This window comes from Eubalaena glacialis, chromosome 3, assembly GCF_028564815.1.
Source record: "Eubalaena glacialis isolate mEubGla1 chromosome 3, mEubGla1.1.hap2.+ XY, whole genome shotgun sequence".
NCBI classification, from domain to species: domain Eukaryota; kingdom Metazoa; phylum Chordata; class Mammalia; order Artiodactyla; family Balaenidae; genus Eubalaena; species Eubalaena glacialis.
In genome coordinates this window covers 21,380,365-21,401,860 of record NC_083718.1, presented here as the reverse complement: position 1 = coordinate 21,401,860, position 21,496 = coordinate 21,380,365, and the positions used below count along the sequence as shown (strand labels likewise).

At 43.7% G+C, this 21,496-nt stretch overlaps 1 protein-coding gene across 2 annotated transcripts in view; it reads right to left on the bottom strand.

Moving 5' to 3' along the window:
* MIA3 (MIA SH3 domain ER export factor 3) overlaps positions 1-21,496 on the bottom strand; it is a 78,864-nt gene that overhangs the window by 36,408 nt on the left and 20,960 nt on the right. The window contains exons 1-6 of one of the 2 annotated variants that reach the window (XM_061187312.1): positions 16,431-16,570; positions 13,447-13,580; positions 9,377-9,463; positions 4,299-7,131; positions 2,561-2,722; positions 155-300 (exon numbers count right to left, since the gene is read on the bottom strand). In XM_061187312.1, coding sequence (XP_061043295.1) covers positions 155-300; positions 2,561-2,722; positions 4,299-7,131; positions 9,377-9,463; positions 13,447-13,580; positions 16,431-16,563 — 3,495 coding nt within the window. In that variant the 5' untranslated portion in view covers positions 16,564-16,570. Of the gene's footprint in view, positions 1-154; positions 301-2,560; positions 2,723-4,298; positions 7,132-9,376; positions 9,464-13,446; positions 13,581-16,430; positions 16,571-21,496 lie in introns of those variants that run through there. The other variant, XM_061187313.1, reaches the window with a different exon arrangement.

Sequence of the window (21,496 nt, the reverse complement as noted above, 5' to 3'; positions counted from 1 at the left end):
CATCACACACCTGCGGCTTGTTTCAGAGGCTACCTTCAAAGGCTCAGGAGTAATTTTCATAAAGACATTTAAAGTTCTTCATCTCATGCTTAAAATCAACTTGAAAACTGCAATGATCAACATTCTATTTGAAGAAATTGTATGTCAGACTTACCGTCTTAGTTAAATAAAACACGAATGAGTATATGAAAAGAATTGCATTTTCCAAAGGTGTGACACTTGATGGTTCTTCAGCATTTATTTCTAGTTGCTTTTTTGCATCAACAGCATCGATAGGAGTGACCTCTGTTGTAATTATCCCTAAAATTGAGGGAGAAAGCTAATACTTTATTTATGCTTCAGAATAAGATTTGTTTCTCTTCATTTAAAATATTTATTGAGTGCCCACTAAATATCAGTCACTCTGCCTGGATATGTGCTTCTCCTGAAGACAATTATATAAAAAAATTTCTGGACCCCCATTAGAGCCATCACATCCTCAATTATAAAGTGAACATCACCTCCAACCCACTCTACCCACCAGCAGTCCCTCCATCATATCCCTGGCAATGCAACTGCTATCTGAACAATACAGACTCATGGGGATTGAGAAAACCAGAATTTTATGCTTTTCCCATATATACACTGTCACATTTAACAAACATTTATTTAGTGCTGGTGAAGCACTGTATTAGAAACTTCAGGCAAACAATGAGTAAGAAAAGAGTGTTAGTAAATCTATCCAAATGGATGATCTTTTTTAAATCTGAAAAACTAATTCTGAGTTGGTTAAGAACTGATGGATTTCTTGTTTCCTTTTATGTGAGAGAATATGTAAATAAATAAAATTGAAAATTTAAAAAAAGAATGTTAGTTTGCAGACTTGCACCCATACTCAGCACCAGTATCTGGCACCTGGCAGGCACTCAGTAACTGCTTACTGAATGGATGAATGACAGCTACACAAAAGGGAATATGGTAAACACCAAGAGAGATGAAAGGGAACTGCTTACAAGGTAGGGGCCTGGCGTGTAGCGCTGTGAAAAAGGTCGAATTCCAGCTCTTCCTGAAAGGATCTCCACATGAGGGGGTGGTAGGGAGGAGATTTCAGGATGAGTTATTTGGGTCTGGGGTGCTTCTTATGAACAGCTAGCAGTCCAAGAAGCAATTAGTGAGAAGTTGGACTAGTTGCCACTCAGATCTCTTCCAGCCCTGAGATTCCATTGCTATTGACCTATGAATCTGACCACTGGTGAGGTTTTCCCAATCAGGTCAGCACCTCAACACCTGAGATGCATGAAGGAACATTTGGGAAGATCCGCCTCTAAAGGTAGTTGATGCCATTTTGTGCTGGAACTTAAAGGACAAGGCAAGACCTCTGTTTTTAATTCTGCAAGCAAAATCTTTCCTAACCCTGAATGTTTTTAAGCAAGAGAGTAATAAGTCTTATTGGTATATGACTCCTTCTCAACAAGTAGAACCTTTCTGAGTTACAAGAGTTTAGAAAGTGGAGAGTATTAGACATGAATGCAACATCCTCTGGAACACAGGAGACCTCTAACATGCCATTTCTTCTCAAATTAGCTGAATTCCTCTTCCTGCTGTGACCTCTCCTATATTTTAAAGGGGGGTAAGTCAGGGGGGGCAGCCCAGTGCTGCTAGGCCTGTGGTATCACAGAGTAATGCTTTACCTATGGTTAGAGACCATGACCTCTAAAAACGTAAAATGGTAATGATTCATATTGCCATATTGGATAGACAAAATAACACAATCAGCTGTCATGACTTATTGGTAAAATGAGTGAGCTACACAAAAATTAGAAAGCTGTTGATACTATTACTTGGGTTGCATTCTTTAAAACTTTATTTTTAAAACAACTTTCTCAGTCCAGATGAAATGAGTCGCTCTCCCACTGGATGTTTACTGTGCTCAGTGATTAAGTACTATTCACAGGGGTCCGTCTACACTGGGCCGTTATGTACTGCAAAAATTCTGTACTGTTTCCTCTCATCTTACAGTATAAGGATATCTAGACATAAATATCCCCTCACTGTTTTAAAAGAAACTTCTATGTCCAGGTAGCAAATTAACAAAAGAACTAAGCTACAATGTACTCTATTGGAGGGGAGGGGCAGATGGAGGGAAGACAGAATTTGTGAGTTTCAGAGCAGTGGTTCTCAAACTTTAACTTGTAACAGATCAGAATTCCCTGGAGGGCTTGTTAAACAGATTGCTGGTCTCCACCCCCAGAGTTTCTGCTGCTGTTGGTCTGGCAGCAAACTACTGTTTTTGAGCATAAGGCTTTTTAAGAATAGTATTTTAGATTTAAGTTACTTGCATAAGCTAATGCTAGCCAAGCACTGGTTGGTAGGTTGGTTATGGTCTCTGACCTGCTTCCTACGATTGATCTCCATCTGTCTTGACTCCTGCCTTTCTCTGTTAGTTCTGGGATTTCCTACTTTTAATGCATTCACACCTGTGTTATTCTCCCCTCTATTTCCTACCTTTAGCAACAGATCTCCTAGAAGGGCTTCTTTAGGAAAGGCTTCTAGTTTGTAGAGAAAAATTAGCAAGCTTTACCTGGGTCTCCAGCTGTCTCAGTATTTGGCTCCTGGGACACTTCTGATGTACCTATGTCACTGGTCACAGGCTGATCCAAGTGGCTGGGCTCTTCAGGAATCTGCATTATAAGAACTTCTGTGTTCTCCTGTGGAATATTCTCCTCCAGCGGTGGTTGTATGTCTATAGGGGAGAAGAATGCATTGTGCTGGCAAAGCTCGAAGACAGCCCCCCTCCAGCAGCCCCTCACCACACATCTCCAGGGCCCCTCACCCCTGCCCTCAGTGTGCTAGCATCCCGTGGAGCACAACTGGGCAAGGAAAAAAAGAGTTTCAGTTGCTTTCCTTTCACTTCCCAGATGCCTAAGCTACACAATGAAATTGACAAAGAAACCCTCATCCCGGGAATTCCCTGGTGGTCCAGTGGTTAGGACTACTGTGCTTTCACTCTGCCATGGCCCAGGTTCAGTCCCCGGTCCGGGAGCTAAGATTACACAAGCCACGTGGCAAAACACACAAACAAAACAAAACAAAAAAAACCTTCATCCCGAAGTATTTCATAAATAAACATATTTATGGTAGGGACTTCAATAAGCCTAACTTCTCTTGGCAAACCAACATATGCTCACATAGATAAATGTGCAAAAGGGAATTCCAGTCAAGAGCAGAAATAGAAGACATCTATTCTACCCAGAAATAACAGACCCCCTTCATACACAAGCATGCTTGTTTCACAGAGCTAGCCCAGAGAAGGGCATTACATAAAAAGGCAGCTCGCTGAAGTGCCTTTCAAATATTTTCAAAGTACCTCCAAGAGTCAGGAGTGAACTCATTTCTGTTCCTAAGAGGCTCAGAGCATAGCCCAACGTGACCCACAGCAAAGGTGAATTTCTTTGAAACCTCATAGTTTACCCTGAAAATTCATTTGAGTTTTGCATTCTAATCCAAAATATAGCTGCTTTGATTAAAAGTAAAAATGTTCCCGTCTCCAAATTGGCATTCTGGGAAGATACATTTTTTCTGTGGCTTTATGTCCCCCTGTTAGTCTGCCGTATACCCTCAGTTCAAATGCCTCCATTTGAAAAGCATGGGGACAGAGAAAAGACTATGCAGCTAGCAATCAGCTTATCTAGGATGCTGGCTCAGGGTCAGTTCAATCACTATTTCCTCAACGGCTTCTCCGCCAAGTGCTGTGTTAGAAGGCTCTGCATCCTGGTTTGATCCTTGATCAATCTGAATGCGAGAACCCGAGGGCCTGGTAGAATTGAACTACCTAAGTGACTGCCCTAAAGAGGCAGGAAAGAACACGGCATCCACCAAAGATGAAAGCTGGAGGGAATGAAGAAACTCAGGCAAGGCATCGAGTTAAAAGTTATGCCAGTCAATCCCTGGACAGACAGCAGTTATTCTATGTGTTCAAAAAAGCCCTTTCATGAAACCTGTACGTTGTTAACAGGTCTACTTTGTGCGTCATTTTCTTGTTCGTATCTTTCTCTTTTTATGAAGTTTCCTTCTGAGAATGCTACCAGTCTCACTGTCTAAGGGAAAAGCAGGGCAAGAAATCCTTATCCACGCTCCAGCCTCCAAGAAAGAAGGCGGGAAGGGCCGTGTGGGCGTCCCCGTGCTGCCCCTCACCTCTGGGCACGCTGGGACCTGTGGACGGAGCTTTACAAGCACGGCACGAGGTGCTTCAGCAGCCCCCTGGTCCCCACACCCGTTTCTCAAGCCCAACCCTACAAGGCCATGGGTGGGCACCTCACCTTCCGCTGGTCCACCCCAGCCTTCCTCTGCAGGCTGCGCCGCTGCCAGGGGTGCAGTCTCCTCCACCGTGGAGTGTTTGTACCTGACGAAATAGATCAGGTCTTGAACATCATCTAGCACCGCAGCCTCTTCAAAGATGCTACTGTCCTTCATCCCCAGGTCTCTATTTTCCATCACACGAGCATCGAGCATCTTCTCTGCCTCGCTCAGAATGTGTGACTCCCAAGCACGAAAGACCTTATCCAGGACTTTCTCCACATTATAGGGCAGGCTCTCCCGCTGTGCCGACTTCAGCTTGGATAACATGTCCTGGAACATGGCTTCCAGCTTATGGACGTCAAAGTACTTCTGGAACCGCTGCAGAGACGGCTGATCTTTAAAGAAGCTGCTGATTATGGGCAAGTCCTCCATGCGGACGCTGTGCTCAGGTTGTACGGGTGTACGTGGAGCCCAGGGGAATGGGTCATCATCATGGTCCTCAGAAGCAGACCCCTGGCTTCCTGCACCCACGAGTTTATGTACATCCTCCTCATCCTCTTTCCAGAGTTCTATCCCAGGCTTCTCTGCAAGCCCTGAGGTCTTCAGGTGTTCCTCAAGGTTGTCTTCTTTAAGAGAATCAGGATCTTTATTCTGAGACGCTTCACTGAACTCTGGAGTCTGATTTTCTTTCTTGCCAGGAAAGTCACTTCCTTCAGAGGGTCTCTGTGCTTTCTGATCCCCATGAGAGCTTTCTTCTTTTTCCACCATCGGACTACCTGGGTCCCTGCCTAGACTGTCTACCCCTTTACCTGCAGTCTCATTTTTTCTTTCATTTTCCAATATATTACTAGTTTCTTCTTTGTTTTCTTCAGTTGCAGGATCAGTCTTAATGGCGCCTAAAACAGCTTTTTCAGGGACTTGCAGGTCAACATCTAACCTCTTGTCCTGAATCTCAGGGCTTTTTTCTTTAGACTGTTTTGCACTTACAGCATTTTCATCCTCCAGTAGTTCTTCGGGGCTGTAGTCATCATCTTCTGCTTCTGGTTTTTCAGTGTGGAAACCTGGTGCCTCTGTGCTATCAGTTTGGCCCGTTGTTCCTACCTCCTGCGTGGCCGGCAGCGGCTTGTGCCCTTCATCCGAGGCGTCCGCCGTGACCTCTGTGGCCTCTTCCTCAGAGAGCCTTCTCTTTTCCCTCACTGGCTCATTCACTGCGGCAGCCCCATCTCCTTGCTGCCAGGAAAGATTTCTTCCCAGAATGGGACCCTCTTCTGCTGGTTTTCTCGGCAAACCAATTTCACCTGGGGAGGAGGGTCCAGTCTGATTTTGAGGTTTAAGAAGCCATTCCTTTATAAGTTCCTCACTTGGATGCTCCCCCGAAAGCATGTGTGGTTTTGGTCTGTTTACCGAACCATCTACTTCCTGTATACTCTCTTTGGAAGCATTATGCTGATGACCGCCCAAGAGTGGTGCCACACCCACGGACTCCTGTTTCATCTTTCCTTCGTCCCTTTGATTCCCGGCCGCTTTAGGTACCGATTCCCTCTCTGAGGCACCTTCCAAACTCTGCCCTCCAGGCTTTTCTTCACGGAGCATTTCTTTTGCGATATGAACAGCTGCTCCTTTTAGGTCATCCTCTTGGTTGGCAAAGGCTGGTTTTAATGCTTCTGTACCCTTTTCAGCCGCTGGCGAGGAGCTGAGGTGGCCGCTTTGAGAAGGAACACGCACAGTCATGCCTTCTCGCGTCTCCTCCTCTAATCCTGCCTCATCCTGCACCAGGTCCCTCTCGGGTTCCTCAACCTTCCGCCCTTTTCCTTTAATGTGAAGTTCTGTGTCCACTTCTGGGTCTTTGTCATTATTTGTGTTAGGGACTTCCACATTCCAAAGGCCGTCTGCTGCCTTTTCAGGGTCAATATGATCTACTGCACGTTGTGGTTTCCCCAGTTTGCTGTCCAGGACTAATGCATGACCCCCTTCCTTTTCTTCCTTTGATTCAGTACTCTCTAAATCTGTACCTGTGTTTTCTTTACCTTCTGTGACATCAGAGGAGATGGTACCGTCCCAGGTTGTTAGTATATTTTTAGCACCGTTTTTGATGCCAGGGGTCTGAGTTTCCTCAACTTCATGGACTTCATTTGAATTCTGCTCTCTCTCTGTTGAATGTTTCTCAACTCCGGAGTTCGCTGGAGCTTTCGTATCTTCTCCACCTATAAAGGTTAGTAATGGCGGCTCATCAAAGTTTTCTTCACCCTCCTCTTCTTCCTTCCCCACTGTGTAATACTCAGCATCCAATTCCTCATCAAAATCATCCTCTAACGAAGTAACAAGTCTGGTTGTCTCATCATCTGATACAAGTGCATCGGCAGTTGAGCCAAATTTGGTTTTCAAGTCCAGAGTCATTTCTGTTTTCAAAAGTTTATAAGCATCCATCTTCTCCTGTTCATTCGAGACCTGAGAACTATTGCTGGTTTTGTTGTTTTCACTTTCTGGCACTTTTAACTTATCTTGCAGCATTTCTCCAAAAGGTTCAAACGAAGAACGCTCTCCCTGAGCGTGACCCGTTTGACTATTTACACGGGGGCGGCTCTTCTGAGCCTCGTGTCTTTCCCTGAGTTCCTTAGTGTTTTCTGATAACATACTTTCACTTTCCTCTGAGTTGGGTTCTACTGGCTCAGGTTCAGGGTCACTTCCCTTAGACGTTTCAGGAGGTTCTTCCACATGCTGAGAAGTTTCTTCTTTAACTTCCGCAGAATCTCCAGTGGCAGAATCGTACAATTCCAAAAATCCTAGAAGTTCTTCTACATTATAATTATCAAAATCATCTCTTCCCCCATCAAAACAAACAAAATCTGTCTCCTGCAAGGGAAGGAAAAAACATTAGTGTGTCACTAACCGAGTGTCACAAGAGCAAACGCTTACCCCGGCTAATGACAGAGATGATCTCAAATTCATGTTTGGCTCTAGAGGGGCTTTTGTGCCAACCTTGGGGAGTCGGGAGATAGGAGGATGGAACCCACTTTTCCCTGGCTTCCTGCTTCCATGAGGAAGGACTTCTACCTGAGTAATGCTCCTCCTGGCTTCCCTTCATTCTCTCTTCCCCAGGGGAGGAATGATTCATGTGGCTGGTGGGTTTGCTCTGCACCATCCCTGTTTTCTGCTTGAGATTGGATGGAAGGGACACACAGCCTCTCTCTTCCATGCTGTCAGTTTTACAGGGACAGACCCCCCTTGGGGAGACCCCCACTTGGCTAGCTCTGCCGGTGGCTGGGTAAGTCTGTCTTATTCTAGACTGCAATGTTCAAAAGCCCATTAATTTCCACACACTTGAGCCGTGTTCTCCAAAAAGCTTTACCAGTAAGTAATGGTGACATTTTGGTCTCCATCTACCTGACTCCTGGGTTTCTCAATTTGTTCTAAGCACAAGTAGGGAAAAGTAGGGTATCATTTATTAGGTCCCCCGACTTCCAATACCTATGCCTGATGTTCTGGGAATTTACCTCATACTAATTTGCCCAGGAGAAGCTGGAAGACCACCCAGCGTCTCCATCATCCTCCCCTCTAGGCTGTGCTTCTCTGCTTACCCAGCTGGAAACAGGGAGAATCACCTAGCTGACAGGCTCTAAGTCTACAACAGATTTCTGGCTCATTTTTTCCTTGGATTGGGAAAGATAACTCAGTTTAAGAAGCATCTTACTGAAATACAGGTGCAGGGAAGTAGAAATGTTAAGGAACAGAGAATGGTGTCAAGGGGCTCCCCAATTAAGTATCACCACAAGTATAGCTTGAAAACAAGATTCAGTGGGGGATACATTCTACTCTAAATCAGGGTTCTGATTAGCTGTCAATAAGATCTGCTTTTAGACTCCCTGTAAGTCTATATTCTTCCTTTCCTCTGCTAGTAAACAAATTGACATAAAATGGGTCCTAAACAGAAGGAAAAGTTAAAAAACCAACAAAGATAATCTCCTTCTCCTAACTAAACTCTCACAATACTCTGGAGAGACCTGACAAGTGTGGTAAGGATGAATGATTCCTCTTCCCATCGCGTGCATTTCTAAGCCATTTCTTAATGCTGAGGGAAGCATGTAGTGAGAGGTACAATGAGAAGGCAGAATCCCCAACAAGTGAGGTCTCTGTAACCAGTGAGCTGCTGTCTCATGCGTATTTCACACCCAGCAGCATCCTCATTAGGAGTGAAGCCTAACAGGCAATAGGGCTGATTTCATGTCCCTCGAAAAGACAAGGAAATTTCAAGAACAGCAATGGCTCTATGACTTCATCCATTCTGCCGAGCTCAGCTGAGAAGTGCCCCAGGCCAGCAGCTCACACCAAAGAGTTATTCAAAGATTTCTGTTTGAAGATGAGTATCAATTCTTATAAATTTTAAAACTCCAGAAAATAATCAGCTGGAATGAGGATCCCAGAGCACAAAATCCTTGTCATCACAAAGCTATTTTAAGTTGGTGCACCCTGGATGAATGCTTTATAGACTGTGCAGTCAGGACCTTGCAGATTTGAGGCTGGACCTCATCTGAAATGCTCAGGTTCCCTTTTCCAAAATCTATCACATAACTCTAATCCCTTAAATCATTAGAGTCAATAAGAAAACCTAGTATAATTTGGGGTTTGATTAATTTAACCTGATCTCTATATACTTAAAATGTCTAAAAGCTATTCAATGAGTAGTTTTCAAAGTGAGACACCTTCTCATCTTACTTGTAAAAAAAAGTATTTACCTCCTAAATTTAATAACTAAATACAAAGATATTGAATTCTTCATCCTTTTTTCCTCACATAAAATAGCAAAGAAAAATTCTGAGTAAGTATACATAGCCTTGTATAAGAACACCTGCTTCAACGTATAACTATCAGATTATGATATAAAGTCTCCCGTAAATTCTTTTCAAACTTTTCTTTCTTCCTTCCTTCCTTTCTTTCTTTAAAGGTGTCTAATAAATTAAAATCTGATACACAGATGTTAACTATTTTTTTGATCAAAACACATTCAAAGACTTGCAAAAATACTTAATTGAATGTAACTGATGAAGTTATAAACCAATTTATAATCGAGAACAATAACAACAAAAAATCCACAACTTACATCTGTTGGAACTTGTAGCTCTTCTTGAGTATATTCATGGACTACGCGGATTAAATCCTTTGGAAAATATCCAAAAGTACGCCCAACCTATATTAAATGGGCAAAAGAAATGAATATCAATCAAAATTCTATAGAAGAAATATAAATGAGAGACTTCTTAGTAGTGAGAGGAAACATATAGATAGGTAGATATAACCACAAGAGATGCATAGTTGCTATTATGATTACAGAGATTATTATGCCAATAAAACTTAAGTACAGAATGTTGTAAGGGCAACTTTTCTAAAACCACTGAAGTTTTCTTTCAACATTCAGCTTAATTTTAAACACAGGGCACATAAAGTGAGATTTCTGAAGTAGCTAGAAGATCTGCATAAGAGAAAATTATTGTATATTATGTGATTAAAACTATGTAAATCAAGGCTGGTAAGAAACAATTCCAAATAACCTCTAACAAGAATTTATCTGCACATTTCACAGTATCACTCATAAACCAGTACTTAGAAGTCTTTCTTAAACCAATAAACAAAAGCCATGAGGGGACTTCCCTGGTGGCACAGTGGTTAAGAATCCGCCTGCCAATGCAGGGGACACGGGTTCGATCCCTGGTCCGGGAAGATCCCACATGCCGCGGAGCAACTGAGCCCGCGCACCGCAACTACTGAAGCCTGTGCGCCCTAGAGCCCATGCGCGGCAACTATTGAGCCCATGCGCTACAACTACTGAAAGCCGCCCGTGCTCCGCCACAAGAGAAGCCACGGCAATGAGAAGCCCGCACACCGCAATGAAGACCCAACGCAGCCAAAAAAAACCGTACAAACAAAAAAAAAAGCCATGAAAATTAATAAGTAAAACAAAAAACATTTCTGAAATGCATGACCACTACAACAAAAGGCAAATATTTATTGATATCATGGGCTATACTAGCTTTTTCAACAAATGGATTTTCAAGTATTTGGGGAGAAAATAAATTTCATACTAATTACACAGCAAGCTTAGTTTCTTGCAAAGTAAACCTCTATAGAAGATTATCCCATTTATCTATAGCACTAACCACTAAGATATATTAGGTTTGTCCTCTTGAGAAACATACACTGTCTTTTGCTAGCTACAGTCTGAAAGGGAGAAGCAGATCTCTTTCCAATCATTAAAGGAGATTGACATGCAGATCAAATGCACAAAAAGAAAAAAAAAGGCTATCTTATCAATAACCCCTAAAATATCCTCATTACCAGGGCTCTTGTTATATCTGGCAACTATGTGAAAGCCAGTTTTAGTAGAATACTGCCTTGAAGATTAGATAAGACAAGGCAATTTTAAATTGCTACATTGGCAGTTCAAGTCTGAAACTCTAAGAAACAAAAAGAAGCTGCAGGATGAAAACTAAGAAATAAAAACAAGAACCATTCTGAAAGCTCAGGAGAGAGAGTTTTTAATTTCCTTAAGTATAAGGTTCATGAAATGACACAGGAGACTGAGGGAAAACACATTTACTTCCTTCTCAGGAAAATTTTATTTTATTAAGAGAATATGGAAAAGGGAAACAAATCAGAGCTATGTGGAGAAAGGAAATACATTTATCTTTGTATAATCTTTGTCAACTGAGACCATAGGTCATAAAAAACTCCGTATTTTTACATTGAGTGGGTCCCGTTTCTTATGATCTGACAAAAAGATGCAGAATCATGGGCCCTGATGACTGAAAGTCAGCTTTATATCTAATTTTGCTTCCATATATCATCTCTGCCAAGGAACTGCTGATTTGATTTGGGAAAAGAAAGAAAAGGGAAGGGGAGGGGAGGGGAGGGGAGGGGAGGGGAGGGGAGGGGAGGGGAGGGGAGGGGAGGGGAGGGGAGGGGAGGGGAGGCAAGGCAAGGCAAGGGAAAGGGAAAGGGAAGGCAAGGCAAGGCAAGGGAAGGCAAGGGAAGGGAAGGCAAGGGAAGGGAAGACAAGGGAAGGGAAGGGAAAGGGAAAAGGAAAGGGAAGGCAAGGGAAGGGAAGGCAGGGAAAGGGAACTGTTTCAAGAGAACAAATTCTGCATAAGCTACTATTAAGACAAATGTAAATAAGTGCCACTGCCCTGAAAGGAAATATTCACAAGGAAAATGGGTAAGACATGGGCCCTGCCATTACAGAGCTTTTGACTTCACAGGAGGAAAGACAGTACACACATTAACTACAACACAAGGCAGTAAAAGGAACGCCACATGAGCAGTGCAAACAAAGTGCCACCTAAACAATTATTAGACAGCAAAGATCCCTTCTGGCTGGGAGCTGAGGGCAGTGCTTCCCTAAGAAGGCAGGGTCAGAGTTGGGAACCAGAAAGATTGGCAGGCTTTCTAGATGTGAATATGGTCGTGAGCAAAGGTGTGGAAGACGGAAAATGCAAAGTCAAGTTCACTTATCCAAACGCTCCAGCTTCACCACTATATGAAAAACGCAGCCTAGGGACTTGGAAAAAATGTTCCAAGAGTACAGACTATCAAGAAATCTCATGCAGTAGACTTGAAAGAAACAGAATAGATTCTTCTTTGAATATGGTGATTCAACTGGGATCCCGCCTAAATACAACGGCTGTACCTGACCAGTTGGTCTTACAAGACTCCTCCCTAGGAATCTGGACTGCCAGCAAAATAAATCGATTTTTCCCGATGGGGGATTCTCAAGCCCTCTTTCCTGTTGTTTGTTTGGTGTTTTATTGAGAGTGAAAATTTTCACATTTGGGACTGGGTGTTTCTCTAAGTTTGTACAATCCTAAGGGCATTGAGGACTCTTATTACTTTCAGTAAATAACCAGTCCACACATCACATAAAAAGGAAAGGACAAGAGCTCATAAGCCTCCCAATCAGGTCACTCCTAGTGAATCTCCTCATTAAAAACATCAAAGCATGACAAAGTCATTGATTTCCATGTCTGCTGTCCTGGCACCCACAGAGCTGGCTGGGAATAGAGCTGCTTCAGTGAACTTGGGGGAGCAATTGTCCAAAAAAGCAGGAAAAGGATGCCCCAGCAGTTGCAAGCAAAACAAGCAAGAAAGCACACGGTGAAAATGACATTTTGCTTTTTTAACAGAAACAGCACACATGATTAAGTATGTGAATAATTTAGAAAAAAATTATTTTTAAAATTAACTCAACATGAATACCTGAAACACTACCTTGCATACTTTACAGGATTAAGTCCACAAATACTTCCTTTTTGAAACAATGAAGTTAAGATTTTTCAGGTTTCACCATTGGTAACTACTAGTTTGTTTTCTGCATCTGTGAGTCTGCTTCTGTTTTGTTACATTCATTCGTTTTACTTTTTAGAGTCTACTTATAAGTGATAACATACAGTATTTGTCTTTCTCTGCCTTATTTCACGAAGCACAACCACCTCCAGATCCATCCATGTTGTTGCAAATGGCAAGACTGCAGTCTTTTTATGGCTGAATAATACTCTATTGTATATATATCCACCACATCCTTATTTACTATGTATGGAGCATCCGTGGCTGGTAAGGCCTAGAACGTGATGCTGAGGAGTGATAGCCAGAAGCAGTTCAGTTCTGTTGAAGTCCCTCTTCTGTGTCCCCAGCTGGGGACACAGAACCATCCTCTTTTTCCACGGTCTAGCAGAGAGGACAGGTTAACTCCATCAAAGACCCCAAGAAACAGTTTCTTAAATCTACAGTGCTGGCTTCCCTGGTGGCGCAGTGGTTAAGAATCCGCCTGCCAATGCAGGGGACACGGGTTCGAGCCCTGGCCCGGGAAGATCCCACATGCCGCAGAGCAACTAAGCCCACGTGCCACAACTACTAAGCCTGCGCTCTAGAGCTCGCGAGCCACGACTACTGAAGCCCGCGCGCCTAGAGCCCGTGCTCCGCAACAAGAGAAGCCACCGCAATAAGAAGCCCACGCACCGCAACGAAGAGTAGCCCCCGCCCGCCGCAACTAGAGAAAGCCCGCGCACAGCAACAAAGAAGCAAAGCAGCCCAAAATAAATAAATAAAATTTAAAAAAAAAACTACAGTGCTAAACAAGCCAATAAAAAGGAAGAAAATTAAGTATGTCAAATTTTTACTTACACTTCCAGCCCAAACTTCAGGCGATCCCCCTGCCAGTTTATAGTAGACATATACAGGGTCACCTTTTTTAAAATTCACAAAACGACAATCCGGGCCTGTAAAATCTTCCAGAGCCTCACCCCGGTACATTAACACTGTATATAAAGAGAGAAAAAAACAAGTAGATATCAGGATTCAACTTCCACAGTCCATATTGGCTGATCAGGAAATATAAGAATCCACTGTAAACAACAATCAAGTTTCTCCAGTACTCTCTGGAACCAATCGCTTTCAACTCATATGCGCAAAGCCTCTATAGAGCTTTATTCGTTATAGATCATGACATCCCCCCTGCAAGTAGACAGGAGAGAGGGAAACTTTCCCAATGCGTCCACCGCCACACATGGCTGGTCTCAAGTGAAGCTCTTGGTTCCCTCTCTAACCGTCTAGTCCTCAGTCTTTGCTGTTGCATAATCATAAAAAGCTTCATTTTGCAGTTGGGTAAATTCGAGCGCAGATGCTACTAGTGTAAGCATGACTAAATGCAGAGATAACAGGTAATTGGGGAGAGCACCCAAGAACCCCCAAGGGGTCAATTAACTTGAACTAACCGCTGGAAGGCCCTATATCTTTAAGTGGCTGTAACTGTTACCATGCAGCAGTAAACACTGTCCATTTCATTTGCAGTCAAGTTGCTCTCTCCCTCAGTAGATGGATAAATTAATGGGAAAGGACATCACACCCTATTATGGATCCAGTCACATTACAAGATATTATTTTTCTGAAAGTATATAATGTTGACTATACCCAACATTAAGGTTTATTTATTTCTATAAACAAAATCAAAAGTAGGCAAGTGGGTTTTGTTTCTATAAACAAAATCATATGTGGCAGGGACAAGCAAAACTATGAGAATTGTTTAGTAGTTACCTTCAGTCTTAAAATGCAGGACAAATCACACTCGATCTAGAAATTGGTAGAAGCAATATTTTTCTTTTTGTTGGCCAAATACACAGTTTCTAATATAAGATGAAATGGACAATAAATGCAATTAAGTAGCAGAGAAAAAGAAGAATGAAATGGAAGTAACACTTTTTCTAACAGCCAATTAGCAATAAGTACATTAAAGCACATCTTTAAATATGTATTTGAGGGACAAGCATATAGATTTAAAGGGGGTTATTCGGATTTTAAAGCTAAAATCTTATTATTTTAATACATGTCAGCATCCTAGTTCAGATATAATTAGGTGAGAGGCCAAGTTGAAGGTGATGGACAATTTAAGACTGGGGATTCTATCAGAATTGGAAACGGCAATGTATCTCTTATTCCCCCTTAAAAGAGATCACTGCAGATTTGTAATAATAAATCAGATGACAACATAATGCACACTGAGGAACAGCTACCTGAAAAGCACACAAGGACAGCTGACAGGCACACACCTTACTAGGTAAACACTTTACGCAACACAACACAGACCCAGAGCCTGCTCTAGCTGCTGCCTGTTGTGTTTGGTTACATCTGTTTTGACACATGCCATTTCTCAAGTTATGTGACCACCATGGGCCCTTCCAACACCATGTCTCCATACTAAGGAAGCATCAGTGATGTGATTCTCTAGGTAACTGGTTTTGAGGAACCCAGGTAGGCTAGTGCTTGAAAGCAACGAATAGCAAACATCTGCTATTATTAGCAATAATAACCCGGATTTACTCTGAGAAAACTGCAGGAACAATTCATGGAAGTTGCTCCACTTTCGTGTCGTTTATTTACATCAATCCTAGGGTTACTTCTAGGAATGGCTTAACACAAATCAAAGACTGCCTCCTTCCTTTCCTCTAACGGCTGGCAGTGCTACAGTTCTTCAAATAGTGAAATTTGGTTTCGAATAACACCCATTTTGAATATAAATAGCTAAACTGTAGGCTTCGGCCTCCTCAGAACGAACATTTTTCTATAGGTACTGGTTACAACAGATGAACAACCGTTTCTGAAGTGGTTATCGGTAAGTTTACAAGCTTATTTGAGACCGGCCGGGAGGCCACAAGGATGATACTTGTCCGGCAAACACACAGGAAGACAGCCCAAGAGCACAAATGATTAAGGCTGAAGCTAGTTGGGTTTATAAAACTCTTGCAGTATTTACTGTTTTTACTCTAACAATCCTCTTCACCTGAGTTTGGGGCTCTCTGCCCTCCTCAACGCCCGCAGTCCGCCCTCCCACCCCCAATTCGCGGTTAGGGAACCATTCCGCTTCCTGCGCAGAGGAGGCTGCTGGTCCCAGGCGGCCTCTTTCGAGATCGAAAGATTTTGGCCTTTCCGGTGCCCTCCCTGCCTGGCTGCTTGCAGGAGCCTTCCAAGCACAGAAATGACAGAACTGAGGCAGAGCCGGGGAGGACACCTTGGAACACACCGCAAGCCTGGACTCCAGGCTCGTCCCAAACCTAAACTCCAATCCCTGTTCAAAAGACGGTCCGAGCCCCGAATCCCAGTGAAGCAGAGGGGCGAAGCGGCAGCGCCTGGAAGCCTTTCCCGAGCCCCACCAGCAACCTGCCGCAGGGAAGACGCCCACCGAGCCCTTAGCGCATCTGCCCCCGGACTGCACCCAGCGAGGTCCCCGCCGAGGGGGCAGGATAGCGCTTGCGGGCAGCGCGGGGAGCCCAGGGAGCGCGGCGCGCCACCCCATCCTTCCTCGGAACCGGGGCGGGCCGGAGGAGGGGACGCTGTGAGCGATCCCCGGGGAAACCGGGGGCCACCTCCGAGCCCCCCACCCCTACCCCCCGCCTCCGTCGGCAAAGGAAAAATGAACAGCTGGCAACAAGTGGGAGGTGCAGCCCCCCCACGGCCGGGGACGGCTGGCCCGGGCGCCCGCAGGGCCGGAGGGGACAGACGCAAGGACCCGGGGCTCGCCCACCTCGGCGCTCTGCCCGCCCGGCCTGCGCCCCCCCGGCCGGCTTGGTGCGCTGCCGAGCCCCCGCCCCCGCGCCGCCCTCCCGGGCACTCACTGCTGCATTCGTCGTCCGCGCAGAGTTTGTGCTGCGAGAAGCGCCGGACGGTGTCCGGGTCCGGCTGGCCGGGTACCCGCCAGAGCGGCCTGAGCAGGAGCAGCCACAAGAGGAGTCCCGGCGCCGCAGCCATGTTGTGGTCACCTCGCGGAGCCGGTGACGCGGAGGAGGCGGCCCGGGCGGGGCGGGGGGCGGAGCGCGGGGGGCGGGGGGACGCGCGGCGGGGCGGGGCGGTGCCCGCCGGGTTGTGAGTCCCTGACCGACACGTCAGCACGGCCTCCGGGAGGGGATGGAGGGGGTCCGGGAGGAGGAGGGGGACCCGCACTCGCACCTCCTTCCCAAGGCTTTCTCCTCCGGTTGCTGCCTTGGCAACCGGGACTCTATCTTCTCCCTCGTCCAATCGCCTGCCTTTGCCCCTGTCCATTCGCAGTCGGCCCTCCGCGAGACTCCCTCCCTCGCCCACCCCTCTCTGCGACTTTGGATCCCCCGACCCCGCGCCATCCCAACAGCAGGTCTTCTTTGACACCTGCTTGCAGCTTCTGATTTCTGGTTCGTCCCCAGCTTGCTCACCCTCACCCCCCCTTCTTGCTTTGGTACCTCCTTTTCCGAACTACCAAATCCCACCCACGATTTACCACTGATAGTCTCCAGTTCGAGATTCCGTCTTCTTCTGACTCCCAGGGGTTTTGGGGGGCCCCATCCCATGACCCCCTTATATTAGGAAAGGGAGGTGTCAGTGGAATGGTGGGTCGGTGACGTACAATAGAGCCGGTGGCCTGCTTGGTCTTTTTCCCCACCCCCGGCCCTGGGGGTCGGAGGTGGGCAATGGGTCCTCATGCTGAGATCTTCAGATTTGGGGGTCTTTATCCATAAGGGGAGAATAATTTAATTCAATGCAAATATATTGAGCTTCCTTTTTATGCTATTATTTCAGGCCAGACGCTGGACAAAGCATTAGGATGGTGAGGGGAAACACGTAGACCAACAGACAAGATATCAGGCCTTTGTCTAAAGAAGCCCACAATTCAGTGGAAACAACTCACATCAAAACGACTAAAGAATAAATGTCGTTAGGAGGAAAAAGCTAATCAATAGTGGCTAACATTTATTGAGCGGTTTCTTTACGTCCAAGTGTTATTCTAAGGTGTGTGTGTATATATATATATATAATCAATTTGTTTAATGTATCTTCACAACAATGGTAGGCCCTATTACTATCTTCATTTTCAAGATGAGTACATTGCATTTGTCTGTGACCAGGGTCTTCTCACTGTTGTCTCTGCCAAGGCTATTTATCAACCTTAAATGCCAATCAAATGCACTAGTTGGTTTCCCAAACTGACTGGATTCTTTAAAAGCAAGAGGAAAGAATGTGGCCCATCCATGCAAACCATAATACTGAATAAAGGAAAAGATGAGATGTTCACAGTTGTTTATCTATAGGGGCCATGAGATGTCCCATTGGTCCAGTGTCGTTTCCATGCTGTCTGGAGAGAATGTACAATAGATTAGGTGACTGTCCAAATAGCAGTGCCATGAGGAGTTCTTCTTTTCTTTTCTACTCTGTGTTTCATTGCTTTAGAATCTTAGGTGTGTCTAATAGGCATCTCCAACTTCATATGTTGAAAAGCAAACTTCTTATTTTCTCTCTCAAACCATGCTCCTTTCAATCTTCCCTATCTCAATAACTGGCCATTTAATTCTATTTCCCAGGTGTTCAAGTCAAAAACTTACAAACTGTTCTTGACTTCTCTTTGTCTCATACCCCAAGTCCAATCCATCAGACAATCCTGGGCACTCTCTTTGAATTGCTTTACTGAGGTGTAATTGACATACAATAAATTGCACACATTTATAGTTTACGATTTGATAAGTTTTGACACATACACACTCGTGAGACCACCACCACTATCAAGGTAATTAACATATCCATTACCCCAAAAAGAGTCCTCATGCTTCTTTGCAATCCCTCCCTCCCCTCCCCTGCCCGTCTCCAAACAACCTTCTGTTGCTACAGATTGATTTGTATTGAATAGTTTCTAGAATTTGATATAAATCGAATCATACATTATGTATTCTTTTTTGTCTGACTTCTTTCACTCAGCATAAGCATTTGAAATACGTCCAGGATCTGACCACTCCTCACCGTCTCCTATGCTAACACTGCAGGCCAAGCCACCATCATCTCTCAACTGAAAGACTGCAGTAGCCTCCTCACTGTTCTCCCTGCTTCTGCCCTGCCCTCCCAAAGTCTATTGTCTCAATAGCAGCCAGAGCGATCATTTCATGATATAAATGTGGTCATGTCTCTCCTCTACTCAAAACCTTCCTCTAGCTTTCCACTTCCAAGTCAAATGCAATGACTTTATTATGGACTGCACTGTCTTATTTGATCTGACCCTGCTTATCCCTTTTACCCCCATTTCCTAGCACTCTCCCCTGGCTCTGTTAGTTTCGCTCAAATACACCAAGCCCACTCCTGCATCAGAGCATTTGCACTTGCAATTTTCCCTCAGCCTGGAACGGTTCCCCTAAATAGTCTGCTTGGCTAACTAGTTCCCTCACTTCATCAAGGGTCTGTAACAATACCATATCTTATTAGAGATGCCTTCCCTGATCACCCTACATAAACAAGAACTCCTTCCCATGATTACCTAGCCCATCACTCTGCTTTATTTTTCTTCAGAGCAGTTACCACCTGCCTTACATTTGTTTATCTATTTGACTGCCCCCCTCCCCCAAATATAAGCTTCATGGGAGAAAGGAATTTGCCTTGCTCATTGTGTAACATAATCCCCAAGGAAAATGTCTAAAACGTCTAGAATGTATGAGGTACTCAACAAATGATTTGATAGATGAACCCATAATTCCTCATGTATTGTAAATATACTACACTATTAACCTACATGGAGGCTCCATATATAAATAGTACCGAACGGGAATATGCCATGAGAGCAAGGCATTTTGTGTTTTCCCTTCAGCGGCACCCTCAACACTGGAAACCAAACTTCGAATATATGCACTGTTGATTGAGGGCATATTTGTTGTGGAGGGAGTGAATGAAATTGCACTGTACTCTTTTCTTGTATCTTATCAGAATATTAAAGCAGATAATGAGGTCATTTTAATTTTTGTTATTTCTATTTAGAGCAGTATTAATGACAATTCATTGGTGGAAAAAGCAAAATTCCAAAATGACCTAACTGAATATCACTTCACTAATATTTAATTTGACTGATTTTCACATATGCTTTTATATGAAGAGTGAGAGTACTCAGTTACTAAGGAACTGGCTGCTTAGTTTGTAGATTTTCTAGGGGTTTATGTACATTATTTTTTACTATTATTATTGCCTTAAAGAGATATTAACAAGTTTGGTGGCTAATCAAAAAAAATCTCAGCTGACCACAGTGAGAGTGGTGGTAGTAGTTTTTCCTGCCTGCATATATATAATGAATATATATATATATATATATAATGAATCAGCATTCAGTTTTACTCATAGCATTTAAACACAGATGTTCAACATAAATTCTAATCTCAAGTGCATTATTTCTTAACGCCTCAAATGGAATTTCCACTAAGTAAAGGTTGAGTAAAAGTCAAAAAATAAATGTGTGTAGTTTGGTGGCGGGGGGAGCATAAAATATAAGGTATGGAGGGTCCCTGACCTTAGAGAATTTGCAATCTGATTGAGAAAACAACACAAGTACATCTGAAACAAATAGAAGACAGCATAATAACATATATCATTGTAAACCTCCCATCGTGCCTACCCAGGAACATCCATAAGGCCTAACACTGAAGTTATCAGAAAGAACCCAGTCTGTTCCCAATGCTGAAACCACTCAAGAGTCCAGAGAATAGGATAAAACATTTCTTAAGGATTATGGCTTCCAGTCTAGAGGGAGTAACAGGGACTAGATTTACCCTCCCTCTGTGCTTCAATTCAATATCTACTAGACAAAATCTATGAAATGATAATTTTTAGACATTGGACAACAAGCAGTATAGGCAGTGACCCCTAAAATAAGTGGAACAAATGAGGCGAGTGCTACGATTGTCCCAACTTACTTCCCAGATAAAGTTTCCAGGACACAACCAGAAAAGGGAAACTCAAACAGGCGATCTCCTTGAGTTGAAGAGACAGATTTGAAAGTTTGGGGAGGCCAACACAGCTGGAATGCATAAGGGAAGAGTACAGGAGAGAAGAGAGCTACATGGAAAAAAAGAGAACTTTGCAGAGAGAGCTCCAGAGATCTGCAGAAGGTTTCTCTCAAGTCTTCAACTGAGTAATGATAAGTGCCTGTGTGTGAGGAACTACCTGAGGCCAGGGAAAGAACCACTGAGGGGAAAAGGAGAACAATCACTGGAGTAGAGAATAGTATGTATTTTCACTAGCCAGAGTGAAAAACCTGTCATATTCAGTTCATCAGGTAGAGTACTCAGTAAAGGGAAAAATCAGCCTAAGATCTAAAGCTACTCTTATCCTGCCTAACAAGGCTTGAAAACAAGCCTTGAAAAGATAAAAATGTTTTCAAGTAAATTAACTGCATTCCAGAACAGAGGTCAAGATTATTTAAAAGAGTACAAAATATCCAACACTCAACAAGGTAAATTCACAATGTCTGGAATACAAAAAAAAATTATGAAGCATGCAAAGCAGCAGGAAAATACAAACCATAATGAAAAGAAAAATCAATCAATAGGAATGTTCCAAAATGACACAGATGATAGAATTATTACACAGGACATTAACACAATTATATTTCATATGTTCAAGATTCTGTAGGAAAGCATAAACATGTAAAGGAAAACATAGAGGATAGAAAAATGATCCAAATCAAACTTAGGTGAATAAACCAATGGCTGACATGAAAAATACACTGGACAGGATTGACAGCAGATTAGACACAGAAGAAGAAAATATTAGTGAACTTGAAGACATAGTTATATAAACTCCCCAAAATGAAACAAAGAGACTGAAAGAAATGAACAGAGCATCAGTGTGGACACCTTCGGTTAGCCCAATATTTATGTAATTGGGGTCCCTAAAGGAGGTAGGA